The sequence below is a fragment of the Notechis scutatus genome, chromosome 4, assembly GCF_049901735.1.
Source record: "Notechis scutatus isolate UNSWTSFEM ecotype Mainland chromosome 4, rNotScu1.2, whole genome shotgun sequence".
NCBI lineage: Eukaryota > Metazoa > Chordata > Lepidosauria > Squamata > Elapidae > Notechis > Notechis scutatus.
Window position 1 is genome coordinate 97097080 of NC_142012.1, and position 24905 is coordinate 97121984.

Here is a 24905-nt window from a genome sequence, read left to right on the forward strand (position 1 = left end):
GCCTTGCTGCTTATATAGTACTTTTACAGCTGCACCCTTAATTACATTCCTTTAGCTTAAAGTCACATACACTTTATCTGACAAACCATGATTCATCATTTTATTATCTTTACCCAAAACAGTTAGGGTAAAACAATGTTATCCCTAACAATTACATTTCATTTTCATTGTTTTATGTTATTTAAACATATCTAAAACTACCGCCATTCAATTTCTAGACCTCCCTCTTGTTATTACATATATCTTGTTGTATTAAAATATGTGTATTATTGTTCCCCTCTTATTTCAATTTCTATTCTTTCTTATTTTTCCCATTGGTTCATTTAAGCATACATAACATTTCTTTTCACCATTATTTATTATCCTTTATCTTATATTTGATATTTTAAAATTACTCATTTTTCCACCATGCTTTCAATATCCTAAATATCCAACATTACTAATCAATCCACATATTAACAGTATTTAATCGATCCCAGGATTATATCTTCAATTCCTTACAATTTCTGATCCTTAAAAGTTTGACATTCACAATATATTTTGACACACTGTTAATATTAGTAATACAATTAAATTCCCTAATCCTAAACTTCCACTTTCTACCCTTAACTTATATTTAAATAAAGTAAATTCTATTTTTCTATTTGTATATACTATGCTATTGATTCCCCTATTTTATATTTTCTACAACTCCATTTTACTAGTTTATTTTATCACTATCCATCATCTCTTGGTCTCTTTCGAGTTCCATCATTTGTTAACTTTTTAGTCACCTTTTTCTTTATCTCTCTTGGAAACTTATAGTTTTTTTATGCCCACTAAATATTCCTTTTGAGTTGCCCTTTATCTCATTTTGCTGCATCTTTTGAATACCCATCATTTTTTTAAAGAGATTTTTGTTTTTCTCTGAACTTTTCCTTTCTTGGAGAGATTTTCCTCTTTTCCTCTATTCTGTTATAAGCTTTTTAAATGTTATCTACTTGATTCCAACTTATCAGTCCTTTCTCTCCATTACCTTTTTTTCTTGCATCTCACTTTGATTTTTCTCTTCCACTGCTTCTTCTAACTTCTTATCTATTTTCCAGATATCTTGTTCCTCTTTCCCCCCCAATTGTTTAAGGCCTTCTACACTCATCTTTATTTTTAGGCACTCCCCTTGTCTCCTTATTGTTTTTTATAGTTTCATGCATATTTTTAAGCATCAAAATTATTTCTTAATAGTCCTTTATTAGTCCTAGTAATCAATTTTAATTCAATTCAGTAAACAATTACTCAATATACCTCTGTAATTCCAATGACTCAATAAACACTCCCACCAATCCAGTTATTAGTGAAACTTAATCATTCTCATAGTTGTCTCCAAGAACCCTAAGTTTATAATTTTTAAAATTCTTTAGTATTTTATAGTCTTTTAATTTGTCAATTGTTTGTTTTCCCAATTGTCCAGATTTTAAAAGTCATATTTAATTTTCCTTCTTTTCTCTTTTCTTCTATCCCTTCTTTGGTCTTGTGTGTTGTTCTAACCCTAAACCTAAACACAATTATTTTTTTTAATGGATTCAGAGAGGAAAGAGAATGGCCTTGGAGGACAGAAAGAACAAAACAACAACAAAGCAATGGTCAGATAAAAGGGGACCTGAGATGGGGATAAGAAAGCAGTGTGAGTAAACATCACAGACAGACTTATCTTATCCAAAGATAAAAGGAGGGAGGCTGAAGTACACAGAGATTTGGACATACTGACCTACATCCTATTGGTTTCCTAGTCTGATCTCTCTTGATGGTTGACAACCTGCTCCAAAAACTTACAGTAATGGATTTCTGTAAAATATGCAAGGAAGCAAAGGAGTGAACTAGAGAAATAATAGAAAACTTGAAAGATTTACTTTAATGTTGGAAAATACGCAAAGGATATGTCTAATAGGGTTTTTAATCACCTCAGTTTAAAAATCTAGATTCTTTCAAGATACAGGTAAGTGATTGAGATGTTGTTTTCCCCAGAAACTCCAACCCTGATATTAATCCTTGTACTTCTGCATCAATTCAAGCACATCGGGATACAAGCGTCGTGGAGCATCCAGACCCACGACTGGATCAGAATGGGTCCAGTCAGGAATATCCTTATAGAAAACTAAATGAGTGATGTGAGCAAGCAATGATTCAGTATTCTTTTTGGTTACAATAGTATCTTTTTCTCCACTCCACACGGCTACTGGCACAGTAACATCTTCTATTTTATAAAATGGAGGTGTTGTCTGTGGAGGAAAAGAGGAGGAAAAAAAAGAATGTGATTTGGGACTCACTTCCAGTGTGCAGAGAAGTTGTCCAATGGATTCATGGAGTGTTTACAACTACTTAAACCCATGGTATAGGCATCTGTCAGAATTACATGCCAATCACAACAGGGCTATGACCAGTACATGACCTACTGCAAACTAGTGGCATCCAAAAAGGTGGAAGATAGCAACACCAAGAGGATTTCATTGATAGCTTTGTTTAATAGCTAATAGCTATTAATAGTAAAAGCTTTCCATCTCCTCCTTCTATGGTCTTGCAATCAAATGATGCTGCCTTCATTTTAGAGGTTTAAGGAAAGCTAACATCCAAAATTAAAGGATCATTATCTAGCCACAAGACTACACAGGTAGGAGAGGGATGGTCAATCAAGACATTAAATGTTATGCTGCTATTAACTGAGCCATGAAAAATGTCTGGTGCTCTTGGGGGATACTGAAGTTTAAACAGGCTGGAAAATTATTTACAACGAGAGACCTGAGGTCTTCTTTGGGGAAATATGGCATCATTACTTCTTCTCTGAGTGTATGTGAGATTGATTAACTGATTATCAAGGACTTATTTAGTCTTAACAGTCTAGATGGTTTACTATAAATATATTAGAAACAGAATAAATTATAAAAGTATAATTCTGAAGGCAATTGTGAAAACTTTCCACAATGGATCAATATTCATCATGTTAGCATTTTACTGTTGATTACCTAGAAAAAATACATTGCAACCCAACCCTGTTCCTCAGTCCCTGATGGTTATACATGTTAACAGTTGTCCAAACTTTTTACCAGCAAAGGAACCATCCTCACTTTGGGAGAGCAAGTTCCAAGGGAGGAATGTCATAGTAGGGAATGTCTTTTTGTCAGCCTCTATTTGTCCTATTCCCCACTGAAAGGCTCAGTGGTGGTATTCTACCAGTTTGGACCAGTTCGGTCAAACTGGTAGCTCTGAGGATCATCTGTGAGCGAGCCGGTTTTCTACGACGATCAACTGCTGGGCCCTTCCACCCTCCCTGCCTCTATACTGATCTTGGTTTCTTGGTTTTGAAGCTCAGCTGCTTTGCACAGACAGCTGTTGAAGACACAGGGAGAGTGTAGGATTGCAGAAGGTGAGTATCAAACCCTCTGCGTGCATGAAGCATACATGCATGCGCCAAGCACGTGCACCAAGTCACGCCCACAGAACTGGTGGAAAATAAAAGTTGAATCCCACCACTGAAAAGTGGGTCTCATGACCTGAGATGACCTGTTAGATTACTGTATATCAGGTATTCTACCTGTAGTAACTGATCTTCGGTTTGAAGTTCAAATGAGGTCTAATCAGATATTTTACTTTCTACCTGTCCATTCCCTTTCTAAGACTACCTCCTTTGAGGTTAAACCCTTCAACAAACTGCAGTGTGCAGTTCAAACCAGGGTTATATAGTCCTTCTCTAGAAAAGCACCATTACTTCTTTTTTATAGTAAGGTTGCAACTGGAACTATTGCTATGAGCTTTATGCATCCTTTGCTCTCAATACTGAATATCTATCTATCCACAGGACTGGAGTATGGAGAGAACTATATCAATTTTACCTTTCTGTACCATAGCTAAGGAGAAGTAGCCAGGAATCCTGGTGGATGGAAAATGGAGTTACCACCACATTTTTTTGTCCATGGATTGCTGCTCTGCTCCAGTTCTATGGTGGTATTACTGTTCTAAGGCTCTACCACTTGAATTTTTTTTTTACAGTTTTTGAATTCAAATAAAGCAGGAAGAAACAGAAAAAAATATTTAATTCGCTTTGAGATAAAGAAAGGAAGGTTAAATGCAGGGCTGTCTTAATGCATGGGCCTGATGGGCAGTTGCCCATGGGCCCTGCGAGCATAGGGGCCTAATACTAATCTGTGCATGTTAACCCTTCAATGCACCTTGGATCATATAAATATATTATACATATACTATGCAAATATATGTTTAATTTTATTGACCATTAACATTTTTATTCCTGTGAATATTTGTTGTAGGGGCCCCAGTACACTGCTTTACCTGTGGCCATAATGATCATTAAGACCATCCTGGTTAAATGTAGGGTTTCAGGCAGCTTCTCCTAAAGAAATTGTATGGTCAAATTGAGAAGTGGGACTCTGCTTACTTGAAGCTCCATCAGGACATTACCAGTGTCCTCTGTAAGACTCAGGAGATGATTATGTTGTCTGAAAGATGGATAGCTACCCCTCTTGCCTTCCCCCACAAAATGGAAGGATATAAATATCTACATGTTTACATACACTTGTATAATTCACATCTCAAGTAATTTTGCTTGTTTAGTTTTGAAGTATTCATAGCTGTAGGATAAGTTAGAGGAAGTCAACAATCGTTAAAAAAAATGACAAATACCTATCACCATCATATTTTTTTCTTACCATGTTGTATACTTCCATGTTCTTATAACCATAGTCATAGTATTTAAATTCCACAGAATGTACAACCTAAAGGGAAATTAAAATATTATTCCAAATTTAAATATTGGTTTTGAAATATATTAACATGATAGACCTTCAGATATATACACAAGATTTTCTGAACACCAGTTTGAGCTTCTTCAGCGACAGACCGAAATCTGCAATCGTGCGCAGTTTCGATCTATGCTCGCCACTGGAGCGCCCTTAGCCAGCTGGTTTCAGTGCTAAGCCACCCCGTAGAGGTGTTGAAGAAGGGGGAGACCGCCAGCGGGGTTGAGGAGAGTCACATCTCTCCTCTCCAGCTGGCCATTACTCCCTTTCTCGAAGGCGGTTGCAGCGGTGGTCAGAAATGGCCACCTCAAAGAAGAACTCAACCAGAAAAGAATGTACAGAAGGAAGATAAGAAGAGAAAGTTTTGGTTGACCAGGTCGAACTGAAAAAGCAACAATATAAGGTACCCTGGAATTTGAATTATAAAGAACAACGTTGTTCCCAAAGAAGACTTTGAAGCGGCGAATGAGAGAGGGAAGGGAAGGATTCGTGTTTTTTTCTTTTCTTCCCTATATTGAGAACTAAGAGATTTAAACAAGAAATCAGTAAAAATCCACTTTGACATTAACAGGTATTTAAGCTGAAAATAAAATGTCAAAGGGATAATAAAGATTTCTGGATTCTCAAAAACTTTTAAAAGAAGGGGAAAAAAACAAAAAGGTGGGATCTGGAAAAATGGAGGAGACCACCTGGAAGTAAAAGGAATTAACAGTGAAACTTTAACAAGATTCCTAAAAGATACATTTTAACTGAAACTTTGTAACGAGATAAGAGAACTCCAGGAAGAGAAAGTGGAAAAAAGAAGCAAGAAGAAACAGCTTTGGATTATTTGGATTACTTGGTGATATTTGGATTTTTTGCTATTGAAACTAAAGGACTAAAATTAATCAGGTGGTTGTTTAAAAGTTTTTAAAATGGTATCACTCTTGGAAGAATTGAGAATGAAACTTAAAAAACAGAAAGAAGATGCACAAGAAGGAAGAGGTTCTTTTGGCTTCATATTTCAATTTTTAGAAATGGAGATCCTGAACTATGAGAAACAAGAAGAAATGCCTGTAGAACAAGAAGGGCAGGACAAAGAAGAAGCCATCTTCAATGACCAAGTACTTCTATGTGGGGAAAAGAAAGGAAAGGGGGGAAAGAGAGTGAAAAATTTAAGATTTGAAAAAACAACCTAAAAAAAGAATAGTTTGAAAAGTAATTACAACATTAGGAAGAAACAGAAGAGAGGATTACAGAAGAGAGAATCAGAATTAGAGAGAGAAGGGGTCAAAAAGGGAAGGGGAGAAGAGGAGGAAGAGGGAAAGGAAAAGAAATTATAAAGGACAGAAACAGGACATAGAGAAACAGGGAAAATGTACAAGGATTAAGGGTATAAGCCTATTTAGAAGATACAGAGATAATGGGTGAAAACTTAATTGAAAGGGGGATTCTGCAAGGGTACATAAGATAGTATTGTTATATTAGAAATAGAAATGAACTTTGAAAATATGAAACAAGTGTGATTAAAATGACAGATAAAATACTCATTGTAATGGAATGGAATGTTTAATAAATAAATGAAATAAAGAGAATGAGAGAATGAAATTAGGAAAGGAGGGGAACATTTTAATTATTATAAATGTGTTATAAAAAATTAAGTGAAGAGGAATATGAAAGAAACATGTAAAAAATTTGGAAATATTAGTGTTTCTAGAAGTATGATACCCTATTGAAAAGAAATGTTAAAGATGTAAAAGATTATAACTAACATTAATGATAGAGCTGAATTGGAATAGAATAAGTATTTTATTTATTATTGTTTTATATATATATATATATATATATATATATATATATATATATATATATATATATATATATTTGTTTTCTTAAGTTTTCGCGGTACTTACATGTATGGTGTTCGGCTTGGTTCGGGTATTTTCCACGTCATTGTAGTTCTTTTAAAGTTGTAGCAACGTTTCAGCAGAATCTCATCTGCCATCATCAGGCTTCTGTATTGTGTCCGTCTGTGGGTCAGACTTTTACAGTGGTTTCAGATTTAAATTTGGGGCAGCCTATTGCTGTGCCAGAATGAAGTTTTTCTTCATCCTGATTGGTTGGGAGTCTTGGTCTGTGTTTATTGGTCTCGGAGTTTGCTGTGTTCTGCTTGATGGGTGTCTCTGATATCTTCTGTCTGTTTTTTGGCTCTTTTTGTATCTTGATTGGCTGGCAGCATTGTGTTACTTTAATGGAGGCCTTTAGTGCAGCTTGGCTTCGGGTAAATGGACGGCTATCATTAGTTAGGAAGCGGCTTCCTAACGGCTTCCACAAAAGCAAAATCACCAGCTTGATCCACAAAAACACACTGAAACATAATAGAGACCCAGAAGATGAACAGACCTATGGAACAGCTGTCCTGCCCTACATAAGAGGTACTACAGACAAAATTAGTAAGGTACTACACAGACATCACATCAGGACTGCCTTCAAAACAGACAGAAAAATAGCAGCCATCCTTAGCAACCCCAAAGATAAAATTGACCTGGAAAACCAAGGCATATACGAAGTCCCCTGTGCATCATGCCCGGCCACATACATTGGACAGACCAATAGAAGAATAAGTACCCGCCTGGATGAACACAAAAATGCAGTCAAAAAGCTGGAACACACTTCCTCACTAGTCCAACACACGGAAGCTACAGGTCATAGCATCAACTTCAATGGCACCAAAACCCTGGCCACTATGGAAAACTCTAGCCACAGAGTCATCAGAGAAGCCATAGAGATTGAAAAAAGACCAGAAAGCATGAACAGAAGAGATGATTCCACCAGGCTGTCAATCATTTGGAAGCCTGCACTCACAAACAAAAAATCTCCACACCACAAGCCAGGCAAACACCTGGGCACAAACAGATCCCCCTGATACCTCCAGCTCAAACACACCCCAACCAGGCACCCAGACGAAACCCAGCTTCCTAACTAATGATAGCCGTCCATTTACCCGAAGCCAAGCTGCACTAAAGGCCTCCATTAAAGTAACACAATGCTGCCAGCCAATCAAGATACAAAAAGAGCCAAAAAACAGACAGAAGATATCAGAGACACCCATCAAGCAGAACACAGCAAACTCCGAGACCAATAAACACAGACCAAGACTCCCAACCAATCAGGATGAAGAAAAAACCATTCTGGCACAGCAATGCTGCCCCAAATTTAAATCTGAAACCAGAAAGTCTAGGCTACAAGCCCAGATGAGATTCCAAATTATATTGAATGTTATAACTGTAAAGGCATAAATTGAAGTTTAATTAAGAGTTGAATGGATAAAAATTAAAAGATAAAAAGGTGTCATACTCCAATTAGTAATTACAGGGAAAATTTTTGTATAATGAGAAAAGAAAATATGAAATTGAGACAGGATAGACAAAAGTATAAATATAATGACTAGAAAGATATTGAAACTTAGAAAAAGATATATATATATATATATAATTGAATCTAGGAAGGAATGAGATAATTAAAAGTAAGATTGAGAAAACTAAGGGAAGGGAAAAATTATTGAGAAAATGTTAAAATAGTAATAAGATATGGAATAGAACACAAAGATGAAAATGAAATAGAATTTGTGTCTGTGTGGAGAAGTGATAACCCGGGACCATGCTATTCTCAAAAAAAGGAATTTTCCTTGTATTATGTTTTGTGAAAACCCAAATAAATTTTTTATTAAAAAAAAGGTTTTCTGTAAAATCTGCAATTTTACAGAAAGAAAAATATTGCTACTTTTTATTTTATTTTATTAAATAAGTAATACAGGTAATAAATTTCAAATCGCTATATGCAAAACTCATAAAAGGAACTGACCAAAAATGTAGAGTGAAATCTTAATCTTAAATAAAAAATAAAACTTCTTGGAAAACTAGCAGTACTTTAGACTGGTTCTGAACAGGCTTCTACAAGGCTAAGTATAATGAAAGAATGGTTTTAGGAAATAATTTCCTCCTAGATTTTGAAAATTTATTTATATTGTAAAAATGTCAAGATGTAGGTTTAAGTATATTTATTTTTATTTATCAAATTTATATAGCTACCTATCTCTCAATTGTGGCCCTGGGCAGTGTACAATGAAATCAAAAGCAATAAAAACAGGTCCTTAAATAACCAGAAAAAACAAAAAAACAAAAAACATGCATATAACTCAGGAGAGTTTTGTCTCCCAGGCCCAAACCATTAATGTAAATATAAATTTATCACAAAAATAGTTTGTCACAAAAGCGACTTCCTGCAAAGGCTCCTGGATTGAGACTGAAAGGCAAAAGCAGAAGCAGTATGCTCTGTCCCGTATTTGGGTAGACCAGGTTTCCCTTATAAAAAACAATCTCTCCCCTGGTATAGCCAACAAAGAAAGCATAACTTGTGACTTAGAGATTAATACATCTACCTAATACAGGGATCCCAAATTTGGCAATTGTTGTGGTTCACTAGCAACCTGTGCAGACGGCAGCAGAATCAGACAGTGGGGAAGAACAGGGACCAGTCTCGGAGTCTGGGGGGGGGGGACTCGGATGACAGTCCTGTGTCCGATAGAGAGATGGGGCCAGGATCATCTGGGAGTTAGGTGCTGACTCCAGAGCCTCCAGAATCTTGCAGCAGTGAGGCAGAGGAACAAGGGGAGCCTGTTCCCAGTGTGCGTGTGTGCAAAGCTGCCAGAAGGTAAGAGCAGCTAAGACAAAAGGGGCGACTCGGGAGTAAGGCCTAAGCCCATAAGATATAAAGGAAGTGCAAAGGTAGAGAAACTTTGCAGGAAGCAAAGTCATTCACTGTGTTCAGATTAAACCTTGAACCTCTGTGTGGACTTTGTACATTGTTTAGCTTTTTACAGTTAATTTGGCACTTTAGTTGTAGCAATTCAAAGGAGATAAAAGTGGGTGCTTACCTTGAGAGACTGTTTGGGACTCATTACAGGCTGGGAATGAACATAATTCCAGCGTTGAAATAAAACAAGAGTTGTTTGGACTAAGTGTGTGCTTAATTACAGTCCCAGGAAGTCTTGGGCAGAACAGCAATTTTAAAACTTGTGAACTACAACTACCAGAATTCCTATGCATATGCTGGCTGAGGAATTCTGGAAGCGGAAGTCCACAAGTTGCCAAATTTGGAAACTTCTGACCTAATATGTAAGTAGCCTGGGTTCGAATACTAGAAGGGTATGGCTAACTGTCAAGAGCTAAATAGATCTATACTAGTCTCCCTTTTTTGTTGGTAAATATAAATTTTACATACTTAATGAAATGGTTGTTCTATTATCTTATTTGGATTTCCCAGAAATGCATTAGAAGTAGAAACATTGCATTGGCTCCAATTTTATTTTGTTTTTAAAATTAAATATCAAATCATTTGATATTTGATGTTATGTCTAAGAGCTGCAAGGAAAAGGAGACTTAGATAGCCATGTTCCTGGATCAAGGTACAGTACACCACAATGTGGTGAAGGGGACTCTATACCACAACATTTTGTTTTCCAAGGACAGACAGGAAAAGGTGTTAAAATTACATAATCCAGTAAATAATCATGTCTTTTGTACCTATACCAACCACTTAGTTAAATAACGTCTCAATTTTTATTTGCCTCAAAAGTAACTTACAAATGAAATTCATATTTTACCTGAATCCAGTGAGTCAAGGTTTTTACAGATGAATAATCAGGATTTGTTGCAGCATATACATCCATCCGACTCTGCAAAACAAAAAGAATTTAAATTTATACACAAAGGAAATATATGAAGAGATTTTTTTTATTGTTTCACGTTATAAAATAGAAACAGGAGAGGGTTTGCAAAATATTTAAGTGGTTATCCATTTTAGCAATACAAAAGACACAACATAATTAATCTGCCTTATGTTGTCTGTGGAAGAACACACGTGACGTTATTATTCCGATTTCGGACTAGACAAGCGGACTCAGATCAACTTATCCTTAGCTCAACTATAAATATTGGTTAATGATGATATCTTTATTCTGTCTCAAAGTGCAGGCTGGGCATTAGCAGTGTGGTGCCGTGTGGGTCATAATGAAGGGTGCGACTGTCTGTCTATCTATCTATCTATCTATCTATCTATCTATCTATCTATCTATCTATCTATCTATCTATCTATTTTATTTATATATTTTGTCAAGCATGTATTAGATAACAAGTATAATTAGAACATAATTAGGATTACATGAAATAGGTACAAATAAAAGGGAGGCATTAGGACAGGGATGGTAGGCACATTGGTACGCTTATGCATGCCCCTTACAGACCTCTTAGGAATGGGGTGATATCAACAGTAGACAATCTAAGGGTAAAGTTTTGGGGGTTTGGGGAAGAAACCACAGAATCAGGTAGTACATTCCAGGCATTGCCAACTCTGCAGTCGATTTTAGCGCTTAAGTTTGTATCTATTTTGTGCTCATGTATTGTGATTGAAGCTGAAGTAGTCATTGACAGGTAGAAAATTGTAGCAGATAAATTTGTGTACTATGCTTAGGTCAGAGCAAAGGCGGTGTAGTTCTAAGTTTTCTATGCCCAAATTTTCAAGTCTGGTGGTATGAGGTATTCTGTTGCAAACAAAAGAGTGAAGGACTCTTCTTGTGAAATATCTCTGGATTCTCACAATTGTATTAATGTCTGATATGCAGTGTGGGTTCCAGACAGATGAGCTGTATTCAAGAATTGGTCTAGCAAATGTTTTATATGCTTTAGTTGGCAGTACAATATTATCAGAGAAAAAGTTATGCAGCATTAGGTTAACAACTCTTAATGCCTTTTTGGCAATATTGTTACAGGGGGCTCTGACACTTAGATCATTACAGATGAGTAATCCAAGGTCCTTGACAGAGTGAGTGTTGTCTACAAGGTTGTGTCCATCCAGCTTGTATTTTATGTTCTGATTTTATTTTATTTTTGCCAATGAGCATTTTTTGGTTCAGATTTGAAGTTGCCACTTCTTTGACCATTCTGTCACATAGTCAAGGTCTTTTTGAAGGGTAGCAGTGTTGTTGGTGCATTGGTTTTTTAAAGTACATTATGTTGTAGGTGATTACAAAGGGATAGGACTTGAGTTGTATAATTGTATGCATCTCAGCTCCCTTAGCTTCTTGCTGTCACCCCTGACTGTAGGCTCTGGTTACAGCAGAGATCAGGTTCAGCATCAGACAGGAAGTTCAGTGGTTAGCTTTAGGCCAATTGCTAACTTTTAGATGAAACTATCACAGGATTATTTAAGGAGAGAAATACTATGAGGGGCTGAGAACTGTATGTATTGTCTAAAGCTTTTGGAGCTGAGTAAATCCCCCAGAAAGACATTTTTATTATGATAGACCAAGACCATTATTATTTGTATTTTTCAGGATTGTAATGGAGTTGAATGGGGGGACTTATGACCACTGCAATGAACTATGGTTATGTGAACAAAAATCAGGCAAGCAAATAGAGAGATGCTGCAGCATCCATCCTGCATATTTTTCTTCCCTCCCATTTCTACTCTGCCAGGATCTAGAAGGCCTTGGGCTGATTTCTTGCCTCACTGGGTCACCAAGGGACTTGGCTCTTGACCCTGCTGGGCCCCACTCCTTCTTCCCCATCCTTATTTACCGGATAGCCTTTTTGTAAATCTCCTTCTGGAAGCCACCATTCATTGCAGCCACTCCCTACACTCTGCCTGCTTCCAAGACAGGAACACACACAGGGAGGTCTAGGGACAGACTTATCTACCCTCTTTCCCCAGTATGAACTCCGGGGCTCCAAAACTCCATAGTGCTTGATTCCAGAAGGAGATTTAGCAAAAATGTAAGTGACAGGAGAGGAGGTGGAGGCTGTGGGACTCAATGGGATGGAAAGGAAGTCCAAGTGCACCAACATGCCTACCAGTCCTAATATCCCCTTTTATTCGTACCCATTTCATGTAATCATAATCATGTTCTAATTATATTTGTTATCTAATTCATTCTTCATAAATAAATAAATAGATAAATTAATAGAAGGCTTGTATGAATCCCAAGGGAGGGGAAGCAGAATACACAGAGAGACCCAGATTAAGAGGCTGAACAGTCCCAAGCTGGATGGGGCAGGACTAAAGGAATTAAGGGCAGCTACAAAGTAGAATATCTCAGGATATACCTAATAGATAGAAAATATATAATTTTAGTTTGGCAAGATTCTGTCTATTAGGCATAAACAAATAAAATATTGTACTGGATAGGATTTTGCTGTGTTATCACTGGGCTTGGCCTTGGCAGTTAATGTTCTAAGAAAATTGATTGCCTGAAAGCAAAAGTTTCAAGATTATGTGCTCTAGTCATTACACTGAGAAAATCTAAATACGCATAGTTCTTGTTTAGCAATTGCCTCATTTGCAGTTTTGCCAGTGATAAAAAAAGTGACTTTAAGAAGTTTGGAAAGCAAAGGAAAGTTGAAGTAAGAATGTAAATGCAGTTGTGATATCACTTAGCAATGGTTAAATAACAACCAAGTTGCTGGTCCCAATCATGGTTGTTAAACAAAGACTATCAGTATGGATGGAGAAAAGATATCTTCAAAATAGAAGTTGGAAATGTCCTAGATTAATGACTAGTTTTTTTTTTTTTTTTAAAAAAAAAAACACCATACAGTATGTGAGGGGATGTTGCTGTAAGTATATATTTTACTCATTGTGGATTTCTTTTTGTACTTCTTCCTCTCTTGTAGGGAGCCATGATGATGATGAAGTTAAGAAAGCAGCCAGAAGTGGTTAGAAAAACAGCAAGTGGAGAAAAAAATATGGATGCATGAAAGTGACTCAGAAAGATTCCCCCAAGCTTCTTTGACTCCCTGGAGAGGGGAAGGAAAAACACAGGTGGACCTTCTGCTGAAGATTCTGCTACAGCAGTGTTTTTCAATCTTGATTTCTGGGAGTCTGTCAAGCTACCAAGTGTTGAGATATACTGTTGTTAAATTATATCCTAGTCTTCCAGTGGGACATTGGTTTCCTGATCTCATTTGGTTAACACTTACTTCCTTTGTAGAAAGTCTAAATAAAAATAGAATTTACTTACTATGTTTAGGTTTTTAACATTAATTACTCCTGAAAAGGAAGCGAACAGGACACAAAGCTTGTCAATTACTGGATAGCTGCATGCATAGGCCAGCATGGTTTTTAGTCTCTTACTAACAAAGCAAAGTTCTTTAGTGCCCCATATTAGCTGTAAAATAAAAATGGCTATATTTTAGCTACACACTATTAAAACTATTGTTTCTGCAACCTTTAACAGAGCAAAACATTGACAACAAACATACCTCAGTTGGACTAAATTATCAAATGAAGTCCCTATTATTCCCAAGGGAATCATATTTGAGAAAGCTGTATAGCAGCTTGGCAAGTTTAAGACTTGTGGACTTCAGGTCCCAGGATTCCCGAGCTGACATGACTGGAGGAGGAATTCTGGGAGTTGTAGTCAGGGGTGGGATGTTACCGGTTCTGCCCGGCTCTATTGAACCAGTGGCTCTGAAGAGCAGCAGACGCTGAACCGGTTCTGTCACCCGCCCGCACAGGCTGGTACCTGTCCTTTATTTCCTGCTTTGTGCGGCACAGCTGAGGTTGAAAAGGCAGGGGAAAAAAGCAGGGGTGGGATTCAAATTTTTTAACAACCGGTTCTATAGGCGTGACTTATTGGTGGGTGTGGCTTGGTGGTCATGTGACTGGCTGGGTGTGGCCAACTCAATATCACTTACATCGAGGCACACATCTCCTCACCTGGCCTCTCATGACTGTGGGGATGCTGCAACAGTCGTAAGTGTGAAAAGGGGTCATAAGTCACTTTTTTCAGTGCCACTGTAACTTTGAGTGGTCACTCCACATAAGCAAAGTACCAGCAAAGGAGGGGGGGAAAAAAACTCCAGAGAAGTTCCTGAGACAGGAAGTCTAGTCCTGCCAAGAATGTAATAAGGGTCAACGGAGAGGCAGTTTCTGTAAGCAACACCAGAATGTTTCCTTCCTGCCTTCCTTACAGGATTAGGCCAGTAAAGTGGAAAAAAATAAAAGGAGATTTCTTCTAACAACCGATTCTCCGAACTGCTTAGAATGTTAACAACCGGTTCTAGCAAATAGGTGTGAATTGGCAGAATCCCATCCCTGAAAAAGAGGCTTTTCGAACGCTGCGCACCTGCATTCAGCACTTTTCAGCTGTCTGGGCAGCACATCCTAGGGTTACTGTACATGCACGCAAAATGTAATCACTGAATTGGTAGTAATGCTGGTTGTAGTCCACAAGTCTTAAAGCTGTCAAGTTTGTAGACCCCTGCTGTACAGGCTTCAGGGCTGCAGCTACTTAAATGCTGTTATGTGATCCTCATTTTCAAACCCCTTGCTTCCACCTTCACCTAGTAGCAACCACTTACTTGTCTGTTGGGAAGGGGAAGGGAGGAGAGGGGAGGGGAAAAGAATGGAGGGAGGGAAGGAGGAAACTAAGAAAGGATGGAAGATACAGAGGGAGGGAAGGAGGGAGGGAGGGAGGAAGGTTGGTTTCGGATGCTCACCATCAGTTTTTCAAAATGAAATTTAATGGCAAAGCTTACAGGAAGTTGGATATCGATCCTGCTCTCACTTCTTTTTGCCTGCTTGGGGTCACTCTGTTTCTCTGTTTTGGGAAAGAAGTAGCTCTGAAATGATGACACATGATCCTCATTTACAACATTCCCTGACATCTTCCCACAAATCAATGGGAAAGCCAAAGATTCTTGCAGGGGGAAAATCAGTGAGGATCACGTGACCATGGTTAACTGTGAGAACCCAGCTGGGGGTTTGGCCTTGCAGCTTCTTTCTTGGGTAGCTTTCAGGGAGTAAGTCACTGGAGAGTTCGCAAGCTGCTTAGGTTGACTCCCTCACACTCTTCGCCAGTCCCTTTCTGCTTCTGCCCTGCTGGTCAGCCTTGACCATGACCCAATACAGGTTGTCCCAGGTTGTCTAGTTACCATTAATATTCAGAATTGTTTATTAACAATAAGCCTGACATACAGAGTTGGGGCATTAAGATCATGTTAGGCTAGTCACTTAAAGCTAGAGATGGCAGAATACAGGTAAAGGAACTAAATCAATAAATACCTACTTCTCTCAGTTCACGTGGAATTTTTGAAAGTATATCGAGCAACCCAGCAGTATCTTCCAGGGTGTAGGGTGGGTTCAGGGCTATATACAGCTTCACTCTGTCAGAGAGGTAGGGAAGGATCCCAAAAGTAATGAAACCTGCAAAATGAAAAGAAGCAGGAGAAAATTAGGATACATGAATGCTATAACTTTAACTTCTGCTTATCCCTCCTTTTGAGAAATTCTCCCCCCTCCCCTAATAAATAAATTATAAATTATTGACTTCTTCACATTCCCAGATTGGAATAAAGAGATGGTTAAATTAGTATGAATGAGATAACTGATGAGGAATGGTGAAAATTTACATATCGCCTTCCTTCTTGGTATCCTGCTTTGAATGTCCCTATGATCATGCAGCGCACGAGCGAAAAACCTAATCCTGATATAGGGAACATTTTTTATGAAAAGGAGAAATAATTGTTCCTCAGTTCCAAGTAAATGCAACCTTTGCTGCCCTTCCAATTTTAAATCTTAAAGAATTTCTCTATTTATAGCTCCCTCTCTCCCAACTTAATTTAATGCCAGTTAAAGAAAGCCAGTTTGGTCTGATGAATAAGGCAACAGGGTAGAAAGTGAGTTCAAATCCCACTTTAGCCATAAAATTTGTCTGGGTGACCTTGGGCCAGTTACTTTCTCTCAGAACAACCCACCTCAGAGGGTTGTTGTTGTGGGGAAAATAGAATAAGGAAAGTGTATTGGATATGTTCTCCATTGTGTTATTTGTAAAAATGATAAAGGCGGGATGCTAAACAAGTATATGGATAAACAAACAAGTTAAAACATTGCCTCCACCTGAGCATCCTTGATAAGGGAGAGAAATACTTAGAATATGAACTTTTAAACAGCTGGATGAAGAACTCTTGAATATGCCCTGTATTTGTCAGAAAAGCCCCATCAATTAACTCCATATAAGAGCTCTTATAACCTAAGCACATTTACAAACAATGAACAACACAAAAATACCATATATTAACACTTTTCCTGTTACCTGTCCATCTACTGTTATATTTAGCCATAAGCACTGAAATCCAATAATCTAGTAAAGCACCTAGTAAGAAAAGGAGAGAGATTGCAGGAACCAGGGAAGCTACCAAGCTACCCTGGAAGTTACCAAGGAGCTGTATGTTGTGGCCTGCCAGCCATTGATGGATCTGGCAGCAAAGTCGGACAGTAGTGAGGAGGTTGGGAGGAACCTGGGCTAGTCTTGGAGACTGAGGAAGGCTCGGACGAGGGCTCTGCATCAGAGGCAGAGATAAGGCCAGGGCAGGCTGGCAGTCAGCAGCGGTCTTCAGACTCAGACAGCAGTGAGGTGGGGGAGGTTTTGGAACTGGTTCCCAGCTTGCACATGTGTAGGGCTACCAGAAGAGAAGAACAATTGAGAAAGCAGGGTCGACTTAGGAGTAAGGCCATACCTCGGAGATGATTAGCCACTACCATAGGATATAAATGAGGCGCAGACGGTATGTGAGCTTTTGCAGGAAGCAGTTAGTTTGTCTGGTTGATTCAAGCTTTGAAAATTTCTGTTTGACTCTGCCTCAAGTGTGGCCTTGCCCTGCATTTGGCAATTAGTTCTCGTATGATAAGGTGGGTGTTTGTAAACATTCCCCTGAAAAACTGTTTGTGAAGCCTTGCAGGCTGTGAATGAATGTAATTCACAGCTGTGGAAATAAAAGAGGTTTTGCCGGAACTAAGATTGTGTTTTATGCTTTCTAAGGAAGTCTAGGACAGAACACTGTGGCAGTCGGCAATGATTGAAGTGGACTAGTTGTTCTGTCAGCTGAATGACTGTGTGGTAAACTAATCTAGGCAGTAGATTTGTCCTGATGAAGACCAATTTGATTCCTATATTAGAATGCAGTGTTGGTGAAATGTTTGGTTGTCAATGGTGTATCAAGGGGTGTGACATTAAGGGTCCAAGGCAAGTTTCTTCCCTAGTAAGAGTAATGGTATGTTAGAATTAATGTCAGAAGGTTTTCCAATAGTTATCCAGACTGGAAATAGTTAATTCTGAGAATAATTCTCTCAGATCACAACTCAGCAAGATTTATGAGATGCTGGTTATACTAGCAAGGAAGAATTCTGATGGTATTCAGATTTCAAATCAGAAGTCTCAGTAGTAGATTGCACTGATGACATTCCCTAGTCTGGTGAAGAAACATCTACAAGAAAACCACCAAGTTCAGAGAGCACCAAGGATGCCAAGAATATGAAGTCTAAAGATAAATTTGGAGAGCAATATGATGACACTCCCTTCTTTTTCATCTAGGGGGAAAATTCTTTTTTATTTTGAGAAGAATACTATTTACTATCAGAAAAGTATTTTGGAACTGGTTTCCAACCTTACCACCATTGTGTGAAAAGCTCCCACATCTAGGGACACATAGCAGAAGAATTAAAAAATAGGAGTGAACTAGGAAGCAGAATGTGAGAAAAGCCAAAGCCATAAAAAGTTTTAGAATAAGTTATGTGGAGAAAAAGAGGCACATCTCAACTTCAGTTAAGTGCTTTCCTCCATTAGGTATGAAATGAAGGCCTACTCTGTATTGGCTCAAATGGCATTTATAAATTCTTGACAGCCATCCTCATAGAAGCCTTAATGGTCAATGGTCCTTAACTAGGATAAATGTTGATAACATTTCATAACAGAGATGCGGATGGAGAATGTGTTGTGATATAGGCTGATGTGAAGGCAAATACATATGTGTCCCAGTAAATCTTTGTTTCCGACCCCGATTGGATATTGTAAGTTAATGTGAATGAAAACAAACAAAAGTACATAGTTGTTTTCTTGCTTTTGCTCATCACAGTTGAAGAGGGAACCCTGGATCCTTGGTTGGTAGAGAGAGAAAAAAAACAGTTTTATTATAACATGATCCCAAAAGTATATTCTTCATTAATAATACCTAATGATGCTCCTTGTGAATAGCCAATATAGTATAAAGAATCTTGTCCTGTTTTCTGTAGGATGAAGTTTATTGCAGCTGGTATATCATAAATTGCCATTTCATGAAAGCTGTAACACAAAATACACCTGTAAGTTTATTCCCTATGCTGCTATCTGTGGACATTAGTGTCAAAGCCCCTGATCACAGCTCACTGATCATGGGCTCACCAACTTGAAAGTACAATTACTCCATAGAGGCTTCAGTTTTCCCCATTTTAACAAATAATATTTCAAAGTAGATTTGCTCTGGTGTTGGTGATAGTGATGATGAGGCATTCTAAAAATTGAAAATCACAGGAATGTAAAACTGGACCCTGGGGATAATATTCTGTTTTTATTTTTTAAATGAAATCAGTGTAGCCATCCATATTGCCATAAGCAACTTTAGATGGCATACAACAATGAAATAAATAACAGATATTAAATATATAAAACTATAAAATACACATTTAAAAAATATTATAAAAACAAAAATGCAAACCATGTGTTAGATCGGGTACAAAAGAGACGCGAGACCAGTGCACTTCAAGCTCTTTATTTTATGTTAAGATCTGTACAAGATCTTGGAGCCGTGGCAGCCCTTCATATAGGGATTGCTCGCGGCTTGTCGGCCAATGACAGGACTTTGAATCTCCCGCGATCAGCTCGGCCAATCGCGGTTGATTCTTAGGAAGTCAATCACGGCCGTTCAGTAGACCAGTCGGGATGCGGTCCGTGTGGACCAATCAGATTTCAGCTTTTGGAGTATGTTAATATAGAACACCATGGACAGAGGAAGGATAAGAATAGAGACATCAAAGTAAGTTTCTGGTTCCCTGGGAGCTCTGACAACATAAGCAGATCTTGAGGGAGATCAGTAATGTCAAAAGGGATGCAGCTAATCTAATTTCATGGAAAATATTTTCAGTAATGTGGCCGTCATGGCAGAGAAGGCACATCTACTAATCCCTAGCTGATGGTACCCATAGCATGTCTTCTCTGGTGGAACTGATGAGACAGGCTGATATAACAAAGGAGAGTCAGTATCTCAAACAAGACAGTCCCATGCCATGAGGGGCTTAGAAGGTTAAACTGGGACCTTGAATTGGACTTGCAAGCAAACTGGCAACCAATGCAGCTTGCAGAGCAGAAGTGTAATGCGTTCTGTCCTAGGAGTACACATATTGGCTCATGCTGCAGCATTCAAAACCAGCTGAAGTCTCTGGGTATTCTTCAAGAACAGTCCTACGTAGAGCACAATGCAGTAGTCAAATCTGGAGGGGATGAGATCATGAGAGAGAGTGTATGCAGGATGCACAAATTATAGCTGAGCAAACACCTTCTTAAGTATGACTGTCATCTGCTCATTGAGCAGGAGTGGTGAGCAGAAGGAAACATGAGTGTAAGATGACCCCTAGATAATGCAATGGGTCACTGTAGAAAAGTGCAATCCCATCCAATGCCAATGATGGCCTAGACCTAGAACCATTGGGCCCCCAATTCCAGAGCCACTCAGTTTTGCCATGGTTCAGCTGAAGCCTTTTCTCATCCAGATCCTTACAGTTCATGGCATTGCTTAATTTTCAATGGGGTAGAGATATATAATTGGGTATCATAAGCATATTGATGATACCTCACCCCATGGTGACAGTTGAGTCAGTCAATGGCCTTATGCAGAAGCTAAAAAAGACAGGAGAATGCATTGAATCCTGTGGCACCCCACCGCATAGAAGAATGGGATCTCTCCTTCACAAACACCCCTGGAATCAAGTGACTAGATAGTGTATCTTTGAATATATTCACAAAAGGAACATCCTGGTGTGACCCAATAAGGTGAAAAGAAGACCAAAGAGCACTAGGGTGATTACATTTCAAGTTTTCCTTTTAGTCCACTAGCTTAAAATTTCCTCATGAGAACCTGTCGCTTATAGTTCAAAGATTCACAATGTGAGAATCACCACACATCTGACCCCCTTATTAAAAATAAATGTTCCTCTGTTCAACCCTTTTCCCCAAGTCCACCATTCCACACTGTTCAGTGACATTGTATTTAACTTAGTCTAATCTTAATCTAACAAAATGTGATGTGATATTCAAAAATTCACCCATGATCTCTTAAACAAATTGAAATTGACTTATCTTTTTTCTCCCTACATTCTGTTCTTTTTTCCCAAAAACCCAAACCTTTTAAATTAAGAGAATAAGAATGGAAATATATTGTGGTTAAAGAAAATAAGATACAATATGCAAATATTTATTCTTCATTTACATTCACCTTAAAACAATTTTCCTAATATTTCCTAATAATAATTTCACTATCAACTCTTCTTGGAATTTACCTCTCTCTCTCTTTATTTATTGTTTAGCCCTTGAGCCATATCAAAGTGTATAGTTCCAGAAACAAATTATTACTAAAATTCAACTCTCCTTGAAATTTACCTGAAATTCCAGAACTCTTGCTGGTAAATTGAAAATTCCTTGTGTCTCCTAGACCATGTGGTCCCTCTGAGATTTATTATCCAGACATCATAGCCAGCATCTGCTAGAAAAAATCCCAGGCTGTTGCTAGGAAGATTTGCAATCCAACATCTCCCTTCCAACAGAAAACCATGTACCAATAAAACAATTCCTGCAAAAGAATCCAAGAATACATGATTTATTGTATGTTATCTATAAGTACAAGGTTATGTAGCTTCCTGGATTCAAATGGTAAAATATAACTTTTACCCACGCATATTAGATTCAATATATAAAACCATACCATAAGTAGCAGTCAGGGTACCACACTGTGTAACAGTTGCAACTTCCAACTGATGTGCTGTGCTCAAAGGCTGTGCTCAAAGGCAATCCAATGTACAGTAAATGAAAATAATTTACTTCCCCTAAGATCCTCTGCAATGGACACTCTATTACTATCTTAACAGATTTTCTTAAAATTGGCAACTAGACTAAGATTGGAGATGAAGTGAAAGTTCTGAAGATTAAAGAATGGTCCCTTTCAAAGAGAAACCACTAAACCTCTTTCAAGGCAAGTGGTATTGAACTGTCCCCCTCAGAGAAACCTTAACTACCTCTTGAATCCAGCCATACATGTTCCACCTGCATAATCCAGAAGGGGTATGGACACAGCCCAGTTCAGCGTAACTCACCCTAAAGAGGAACCGATCATTTCTTTGGTTCCACAAGTTCAAAGGAATCCTTGACTGAACTACCCATCATAATATACCACTAACAGCTACATGATTTTTGCAAAAGGAAATACCACATGCTAGCTGAGTAGCTATGTCTCAAACAAAAATCCAGCAGAGGCTCTTTTCCAGTCAAAGCTAAAAACAGGAGCTTTCTATTTTCCTCCCTGGAAGGCAGAGCAAGATTTCCATGACCGTGTGTATGCCTATATATGAAGTATGTAAGCAATTCAGATGTGGAAATCTCACATTGAAGAGCTACCTTCATTCTGGGGACAGTATTTTCCATGAGGAATTCTGTTTAGCTGAAGGTAATAAGCATCATCAGTCCGAATTTGATACTCTTCACTGGGATATCCCCAATATTGGATAATTTCAGCCTGCAAATGAAATAATAAATTCTTGTTCAAGATGTAAGGTGTATATATTTTTGCCAGACAGACAGAAGTTTATTTGGGACATTGACCAATAAAAATATATTTAATAAGTCAAAACACACAAAATTATCCCCTGACAACCAAGAACCAAACTCAGAGAGTACCAAGGACCCTTCATATAATTATGTGGCTTCATTTTCAGATTTAGTGAGTTAACAGTTCTGGAAAAACTAATCCTGATGGAACATGCGAAATTAATTACACCTTAAGACTGCTTCTTCTTAATGATGGCTAGCTATGATTTTTATCTACATTTTAACATTGGTTAAGGTGAAATTATAAATCATAGCCAGTCAACTTTGACTGAGCTTTGGCTCATATGCCCTACCTGGCAAAGAAATCTCTGACTTTTGAAAGATATATCTTCATAACTGCAGAGTTAACCTGCTGGGATGCCCCTACCTAAAATAGCCTTTGGGTACACCTGGAAGCTGCGGTTGTACACAGTTCTGCAGGAAGAGGCAGCTGCACCAATGTAGAATTATTCTTATACCAAAGTTGCCAATATGCCAAAGGGCCAGTCCAAAGATACTTTGGTTACTGCTTGCTAGAATTTCATCTGAAGAAGAGGAGTAGGAGGAAGAGGAGGAGCTAGAGCAGCAGGAGGCGGAGGAGGAGGGAGAAGAAGGAGGAACAAGAAGAAGAAGAAGAAGAAGAAGAAGAAGGAGGAGGAGGAGGAGAAGGAGGAGGAGGAGGAGGAGGAGGAGGAGGAGGAGGAGGAGGAGGAGGAGGAAGAGAGGAAGAGAAGAAGAAGAAGAAGAAGAAGAAGAAGAAGAAGAGAGAAGAAGAAGAAGAAGAAGAAGAAGAAGAAGAAGAAGAAGAAGAAGAAGAAGAAGAAGAAGAAGAAGAAGAAGAAGAAGAATTTGTTTGAATATGAAACAACTTACAATTGTCATGAATCCTTCGGGATTCAAATGTCTTCTTTTGAAAGATTCTTCTGAATTTGTAGACTGCTGGATTAAGCATGCCATTGCCAGAAACAGCCACATCCCACCTATCTGGAAAATCATTATGCTTTAAAATTATAATTTAAATGTCTAAACATTTTCAGGATTTTTTCAGGTAGGCATTAGGAGTTTTCCCAAAGCCTTGGCCATATTATTTTCACAGCTAAAACAATTTGTTCACTTGTATTATCTGGCATTTCCTAGGCACGCCTTGCAGATTAACTGGTCTACAATACTCAGTAAATTAAAACTGATTTTGCAAAAATCTTATTTAAAGTACAAACATAATTTAAATATAATTAAGAAAATATTATTAAAATAAATAGAAAATAATCCAAGGAGAAGACCTTGATTTAAATCAGTTTAAATTTTTCAATACCTCAGAATGTGGAAAACATAATACCCCAGTTCATCCATTTTCCATTACATTAGAAAAGAGTGAAGAAGTGTTTTGGCGACCATTCTCCCTCCCCTCTCCCTCTTGCAATTTTTTATGAAGATTTAAAAAATAACAGTTCAGATAGTACAAAAACAGAAAACAGGAAGAAGGAGAAAGAAAAAAGACTCCCCACTTTAAGCAAGTGACTTCCCACCTTCATCCCAGATTACAAACAATTTCATAATCTGTTCTCCTCAGTTAGGAAATATAGTTCTTTTCATCCCATAACCTCTTTCTTAGTAATAAATAAATAAGTAATATTTTCTCCTTATGAAATTGTCAGAAAAAAGTCCAAACGGCCCCCCAGAGGCTCCTCTGTGGCTAAGAAGCTCCCAAAAATGGGTGGGGGCTGCAAAAAAGCCACGCCCACCCAGTCACATGGCCACACCACCAAGCCACGCCCACAGAACCGATAGTAAAAAATTTTGAATACCACCACTGGCCAGATCTAAGCACACCGTGGGCCGGATCCAGCCCACAGGCCTTGAGTTTGACCCCCCTGGCATAGAGCTTTTTTATTCCTTCTTTAAAGTACCGAAGCGTCCCACTTGTACCATTCAGAGTATAGCCAGGTGTGAGGCCTAAAAATAATTTCACTCTTTCAGAGAAGTGGGGCAGGATCGCCAAAGCAATGAACCCTGCAAAAAGAAAGAAGGAAGTAATTAAAACTATAGAATTGTTGGGCCTAACCTTTTAAAAATAGAAAATATATTTTATTTTTTAAAACCTCCTTTTACAAATGGGATTCTACCAACTCACACCTATTCTCTAGAACTGGTTGTTAACTTTCTAAGCAGTTCAGAGAATCGGTTTTAAAGAAAAATCTCCTTTTGTTTTTTTCCACTTTACAAGCCCAATCCTGTAAGGAAGGCATTTCTTACATTCTGGTGTTGTTGCTTACAGAAACTGCCTGTCCGTTTACCCTTATTACATTCTTGGCAGGACTAGACTTCCTGTCTTCAAGAGCTTCTCTGGAGTTTTTTTTCCTCCCAGGGTTTAAGAAAGTGACTTCCCACCTTCATCCCAGATTATAAACAATTTCATA

The 24905-nt window shown here is 38.1% G+C and overlaps 1 protein-coding gene across 1 annotated transcript; it reads right to left on the reverse strand.

Annotated features, from left to right (window-relative positions):
• Positions 1-2017: 2017 nt before the first annotated feature.
• On the reverse strand, positions 2018-23463 carry LOC113428418 (lipase member M-like). The gene is made up of 9 exons (XM_087965870.1): positions 23362-23463; positions 22300-22417; positions 21289-21478; positions 18830-18939; positions 15889-16025; positions 13840-13986; positions 10429-10500; positions 4695-4760; positions 2018-2255 (listed from the first exon to the last, which is right to left on the reverse strand). The coding sequence occupies exons 1-9, from the start codon at positions 23461-23463 to the stop codon at positions 2019-2021; spliced, it is 1179 nt and encodes a 392-aa protein (XP_087821996.1). The 3' UTR covers position 2018.
• Between the last annotated feature and the right edge of the window lie 1442 nt (positions 23464-24905).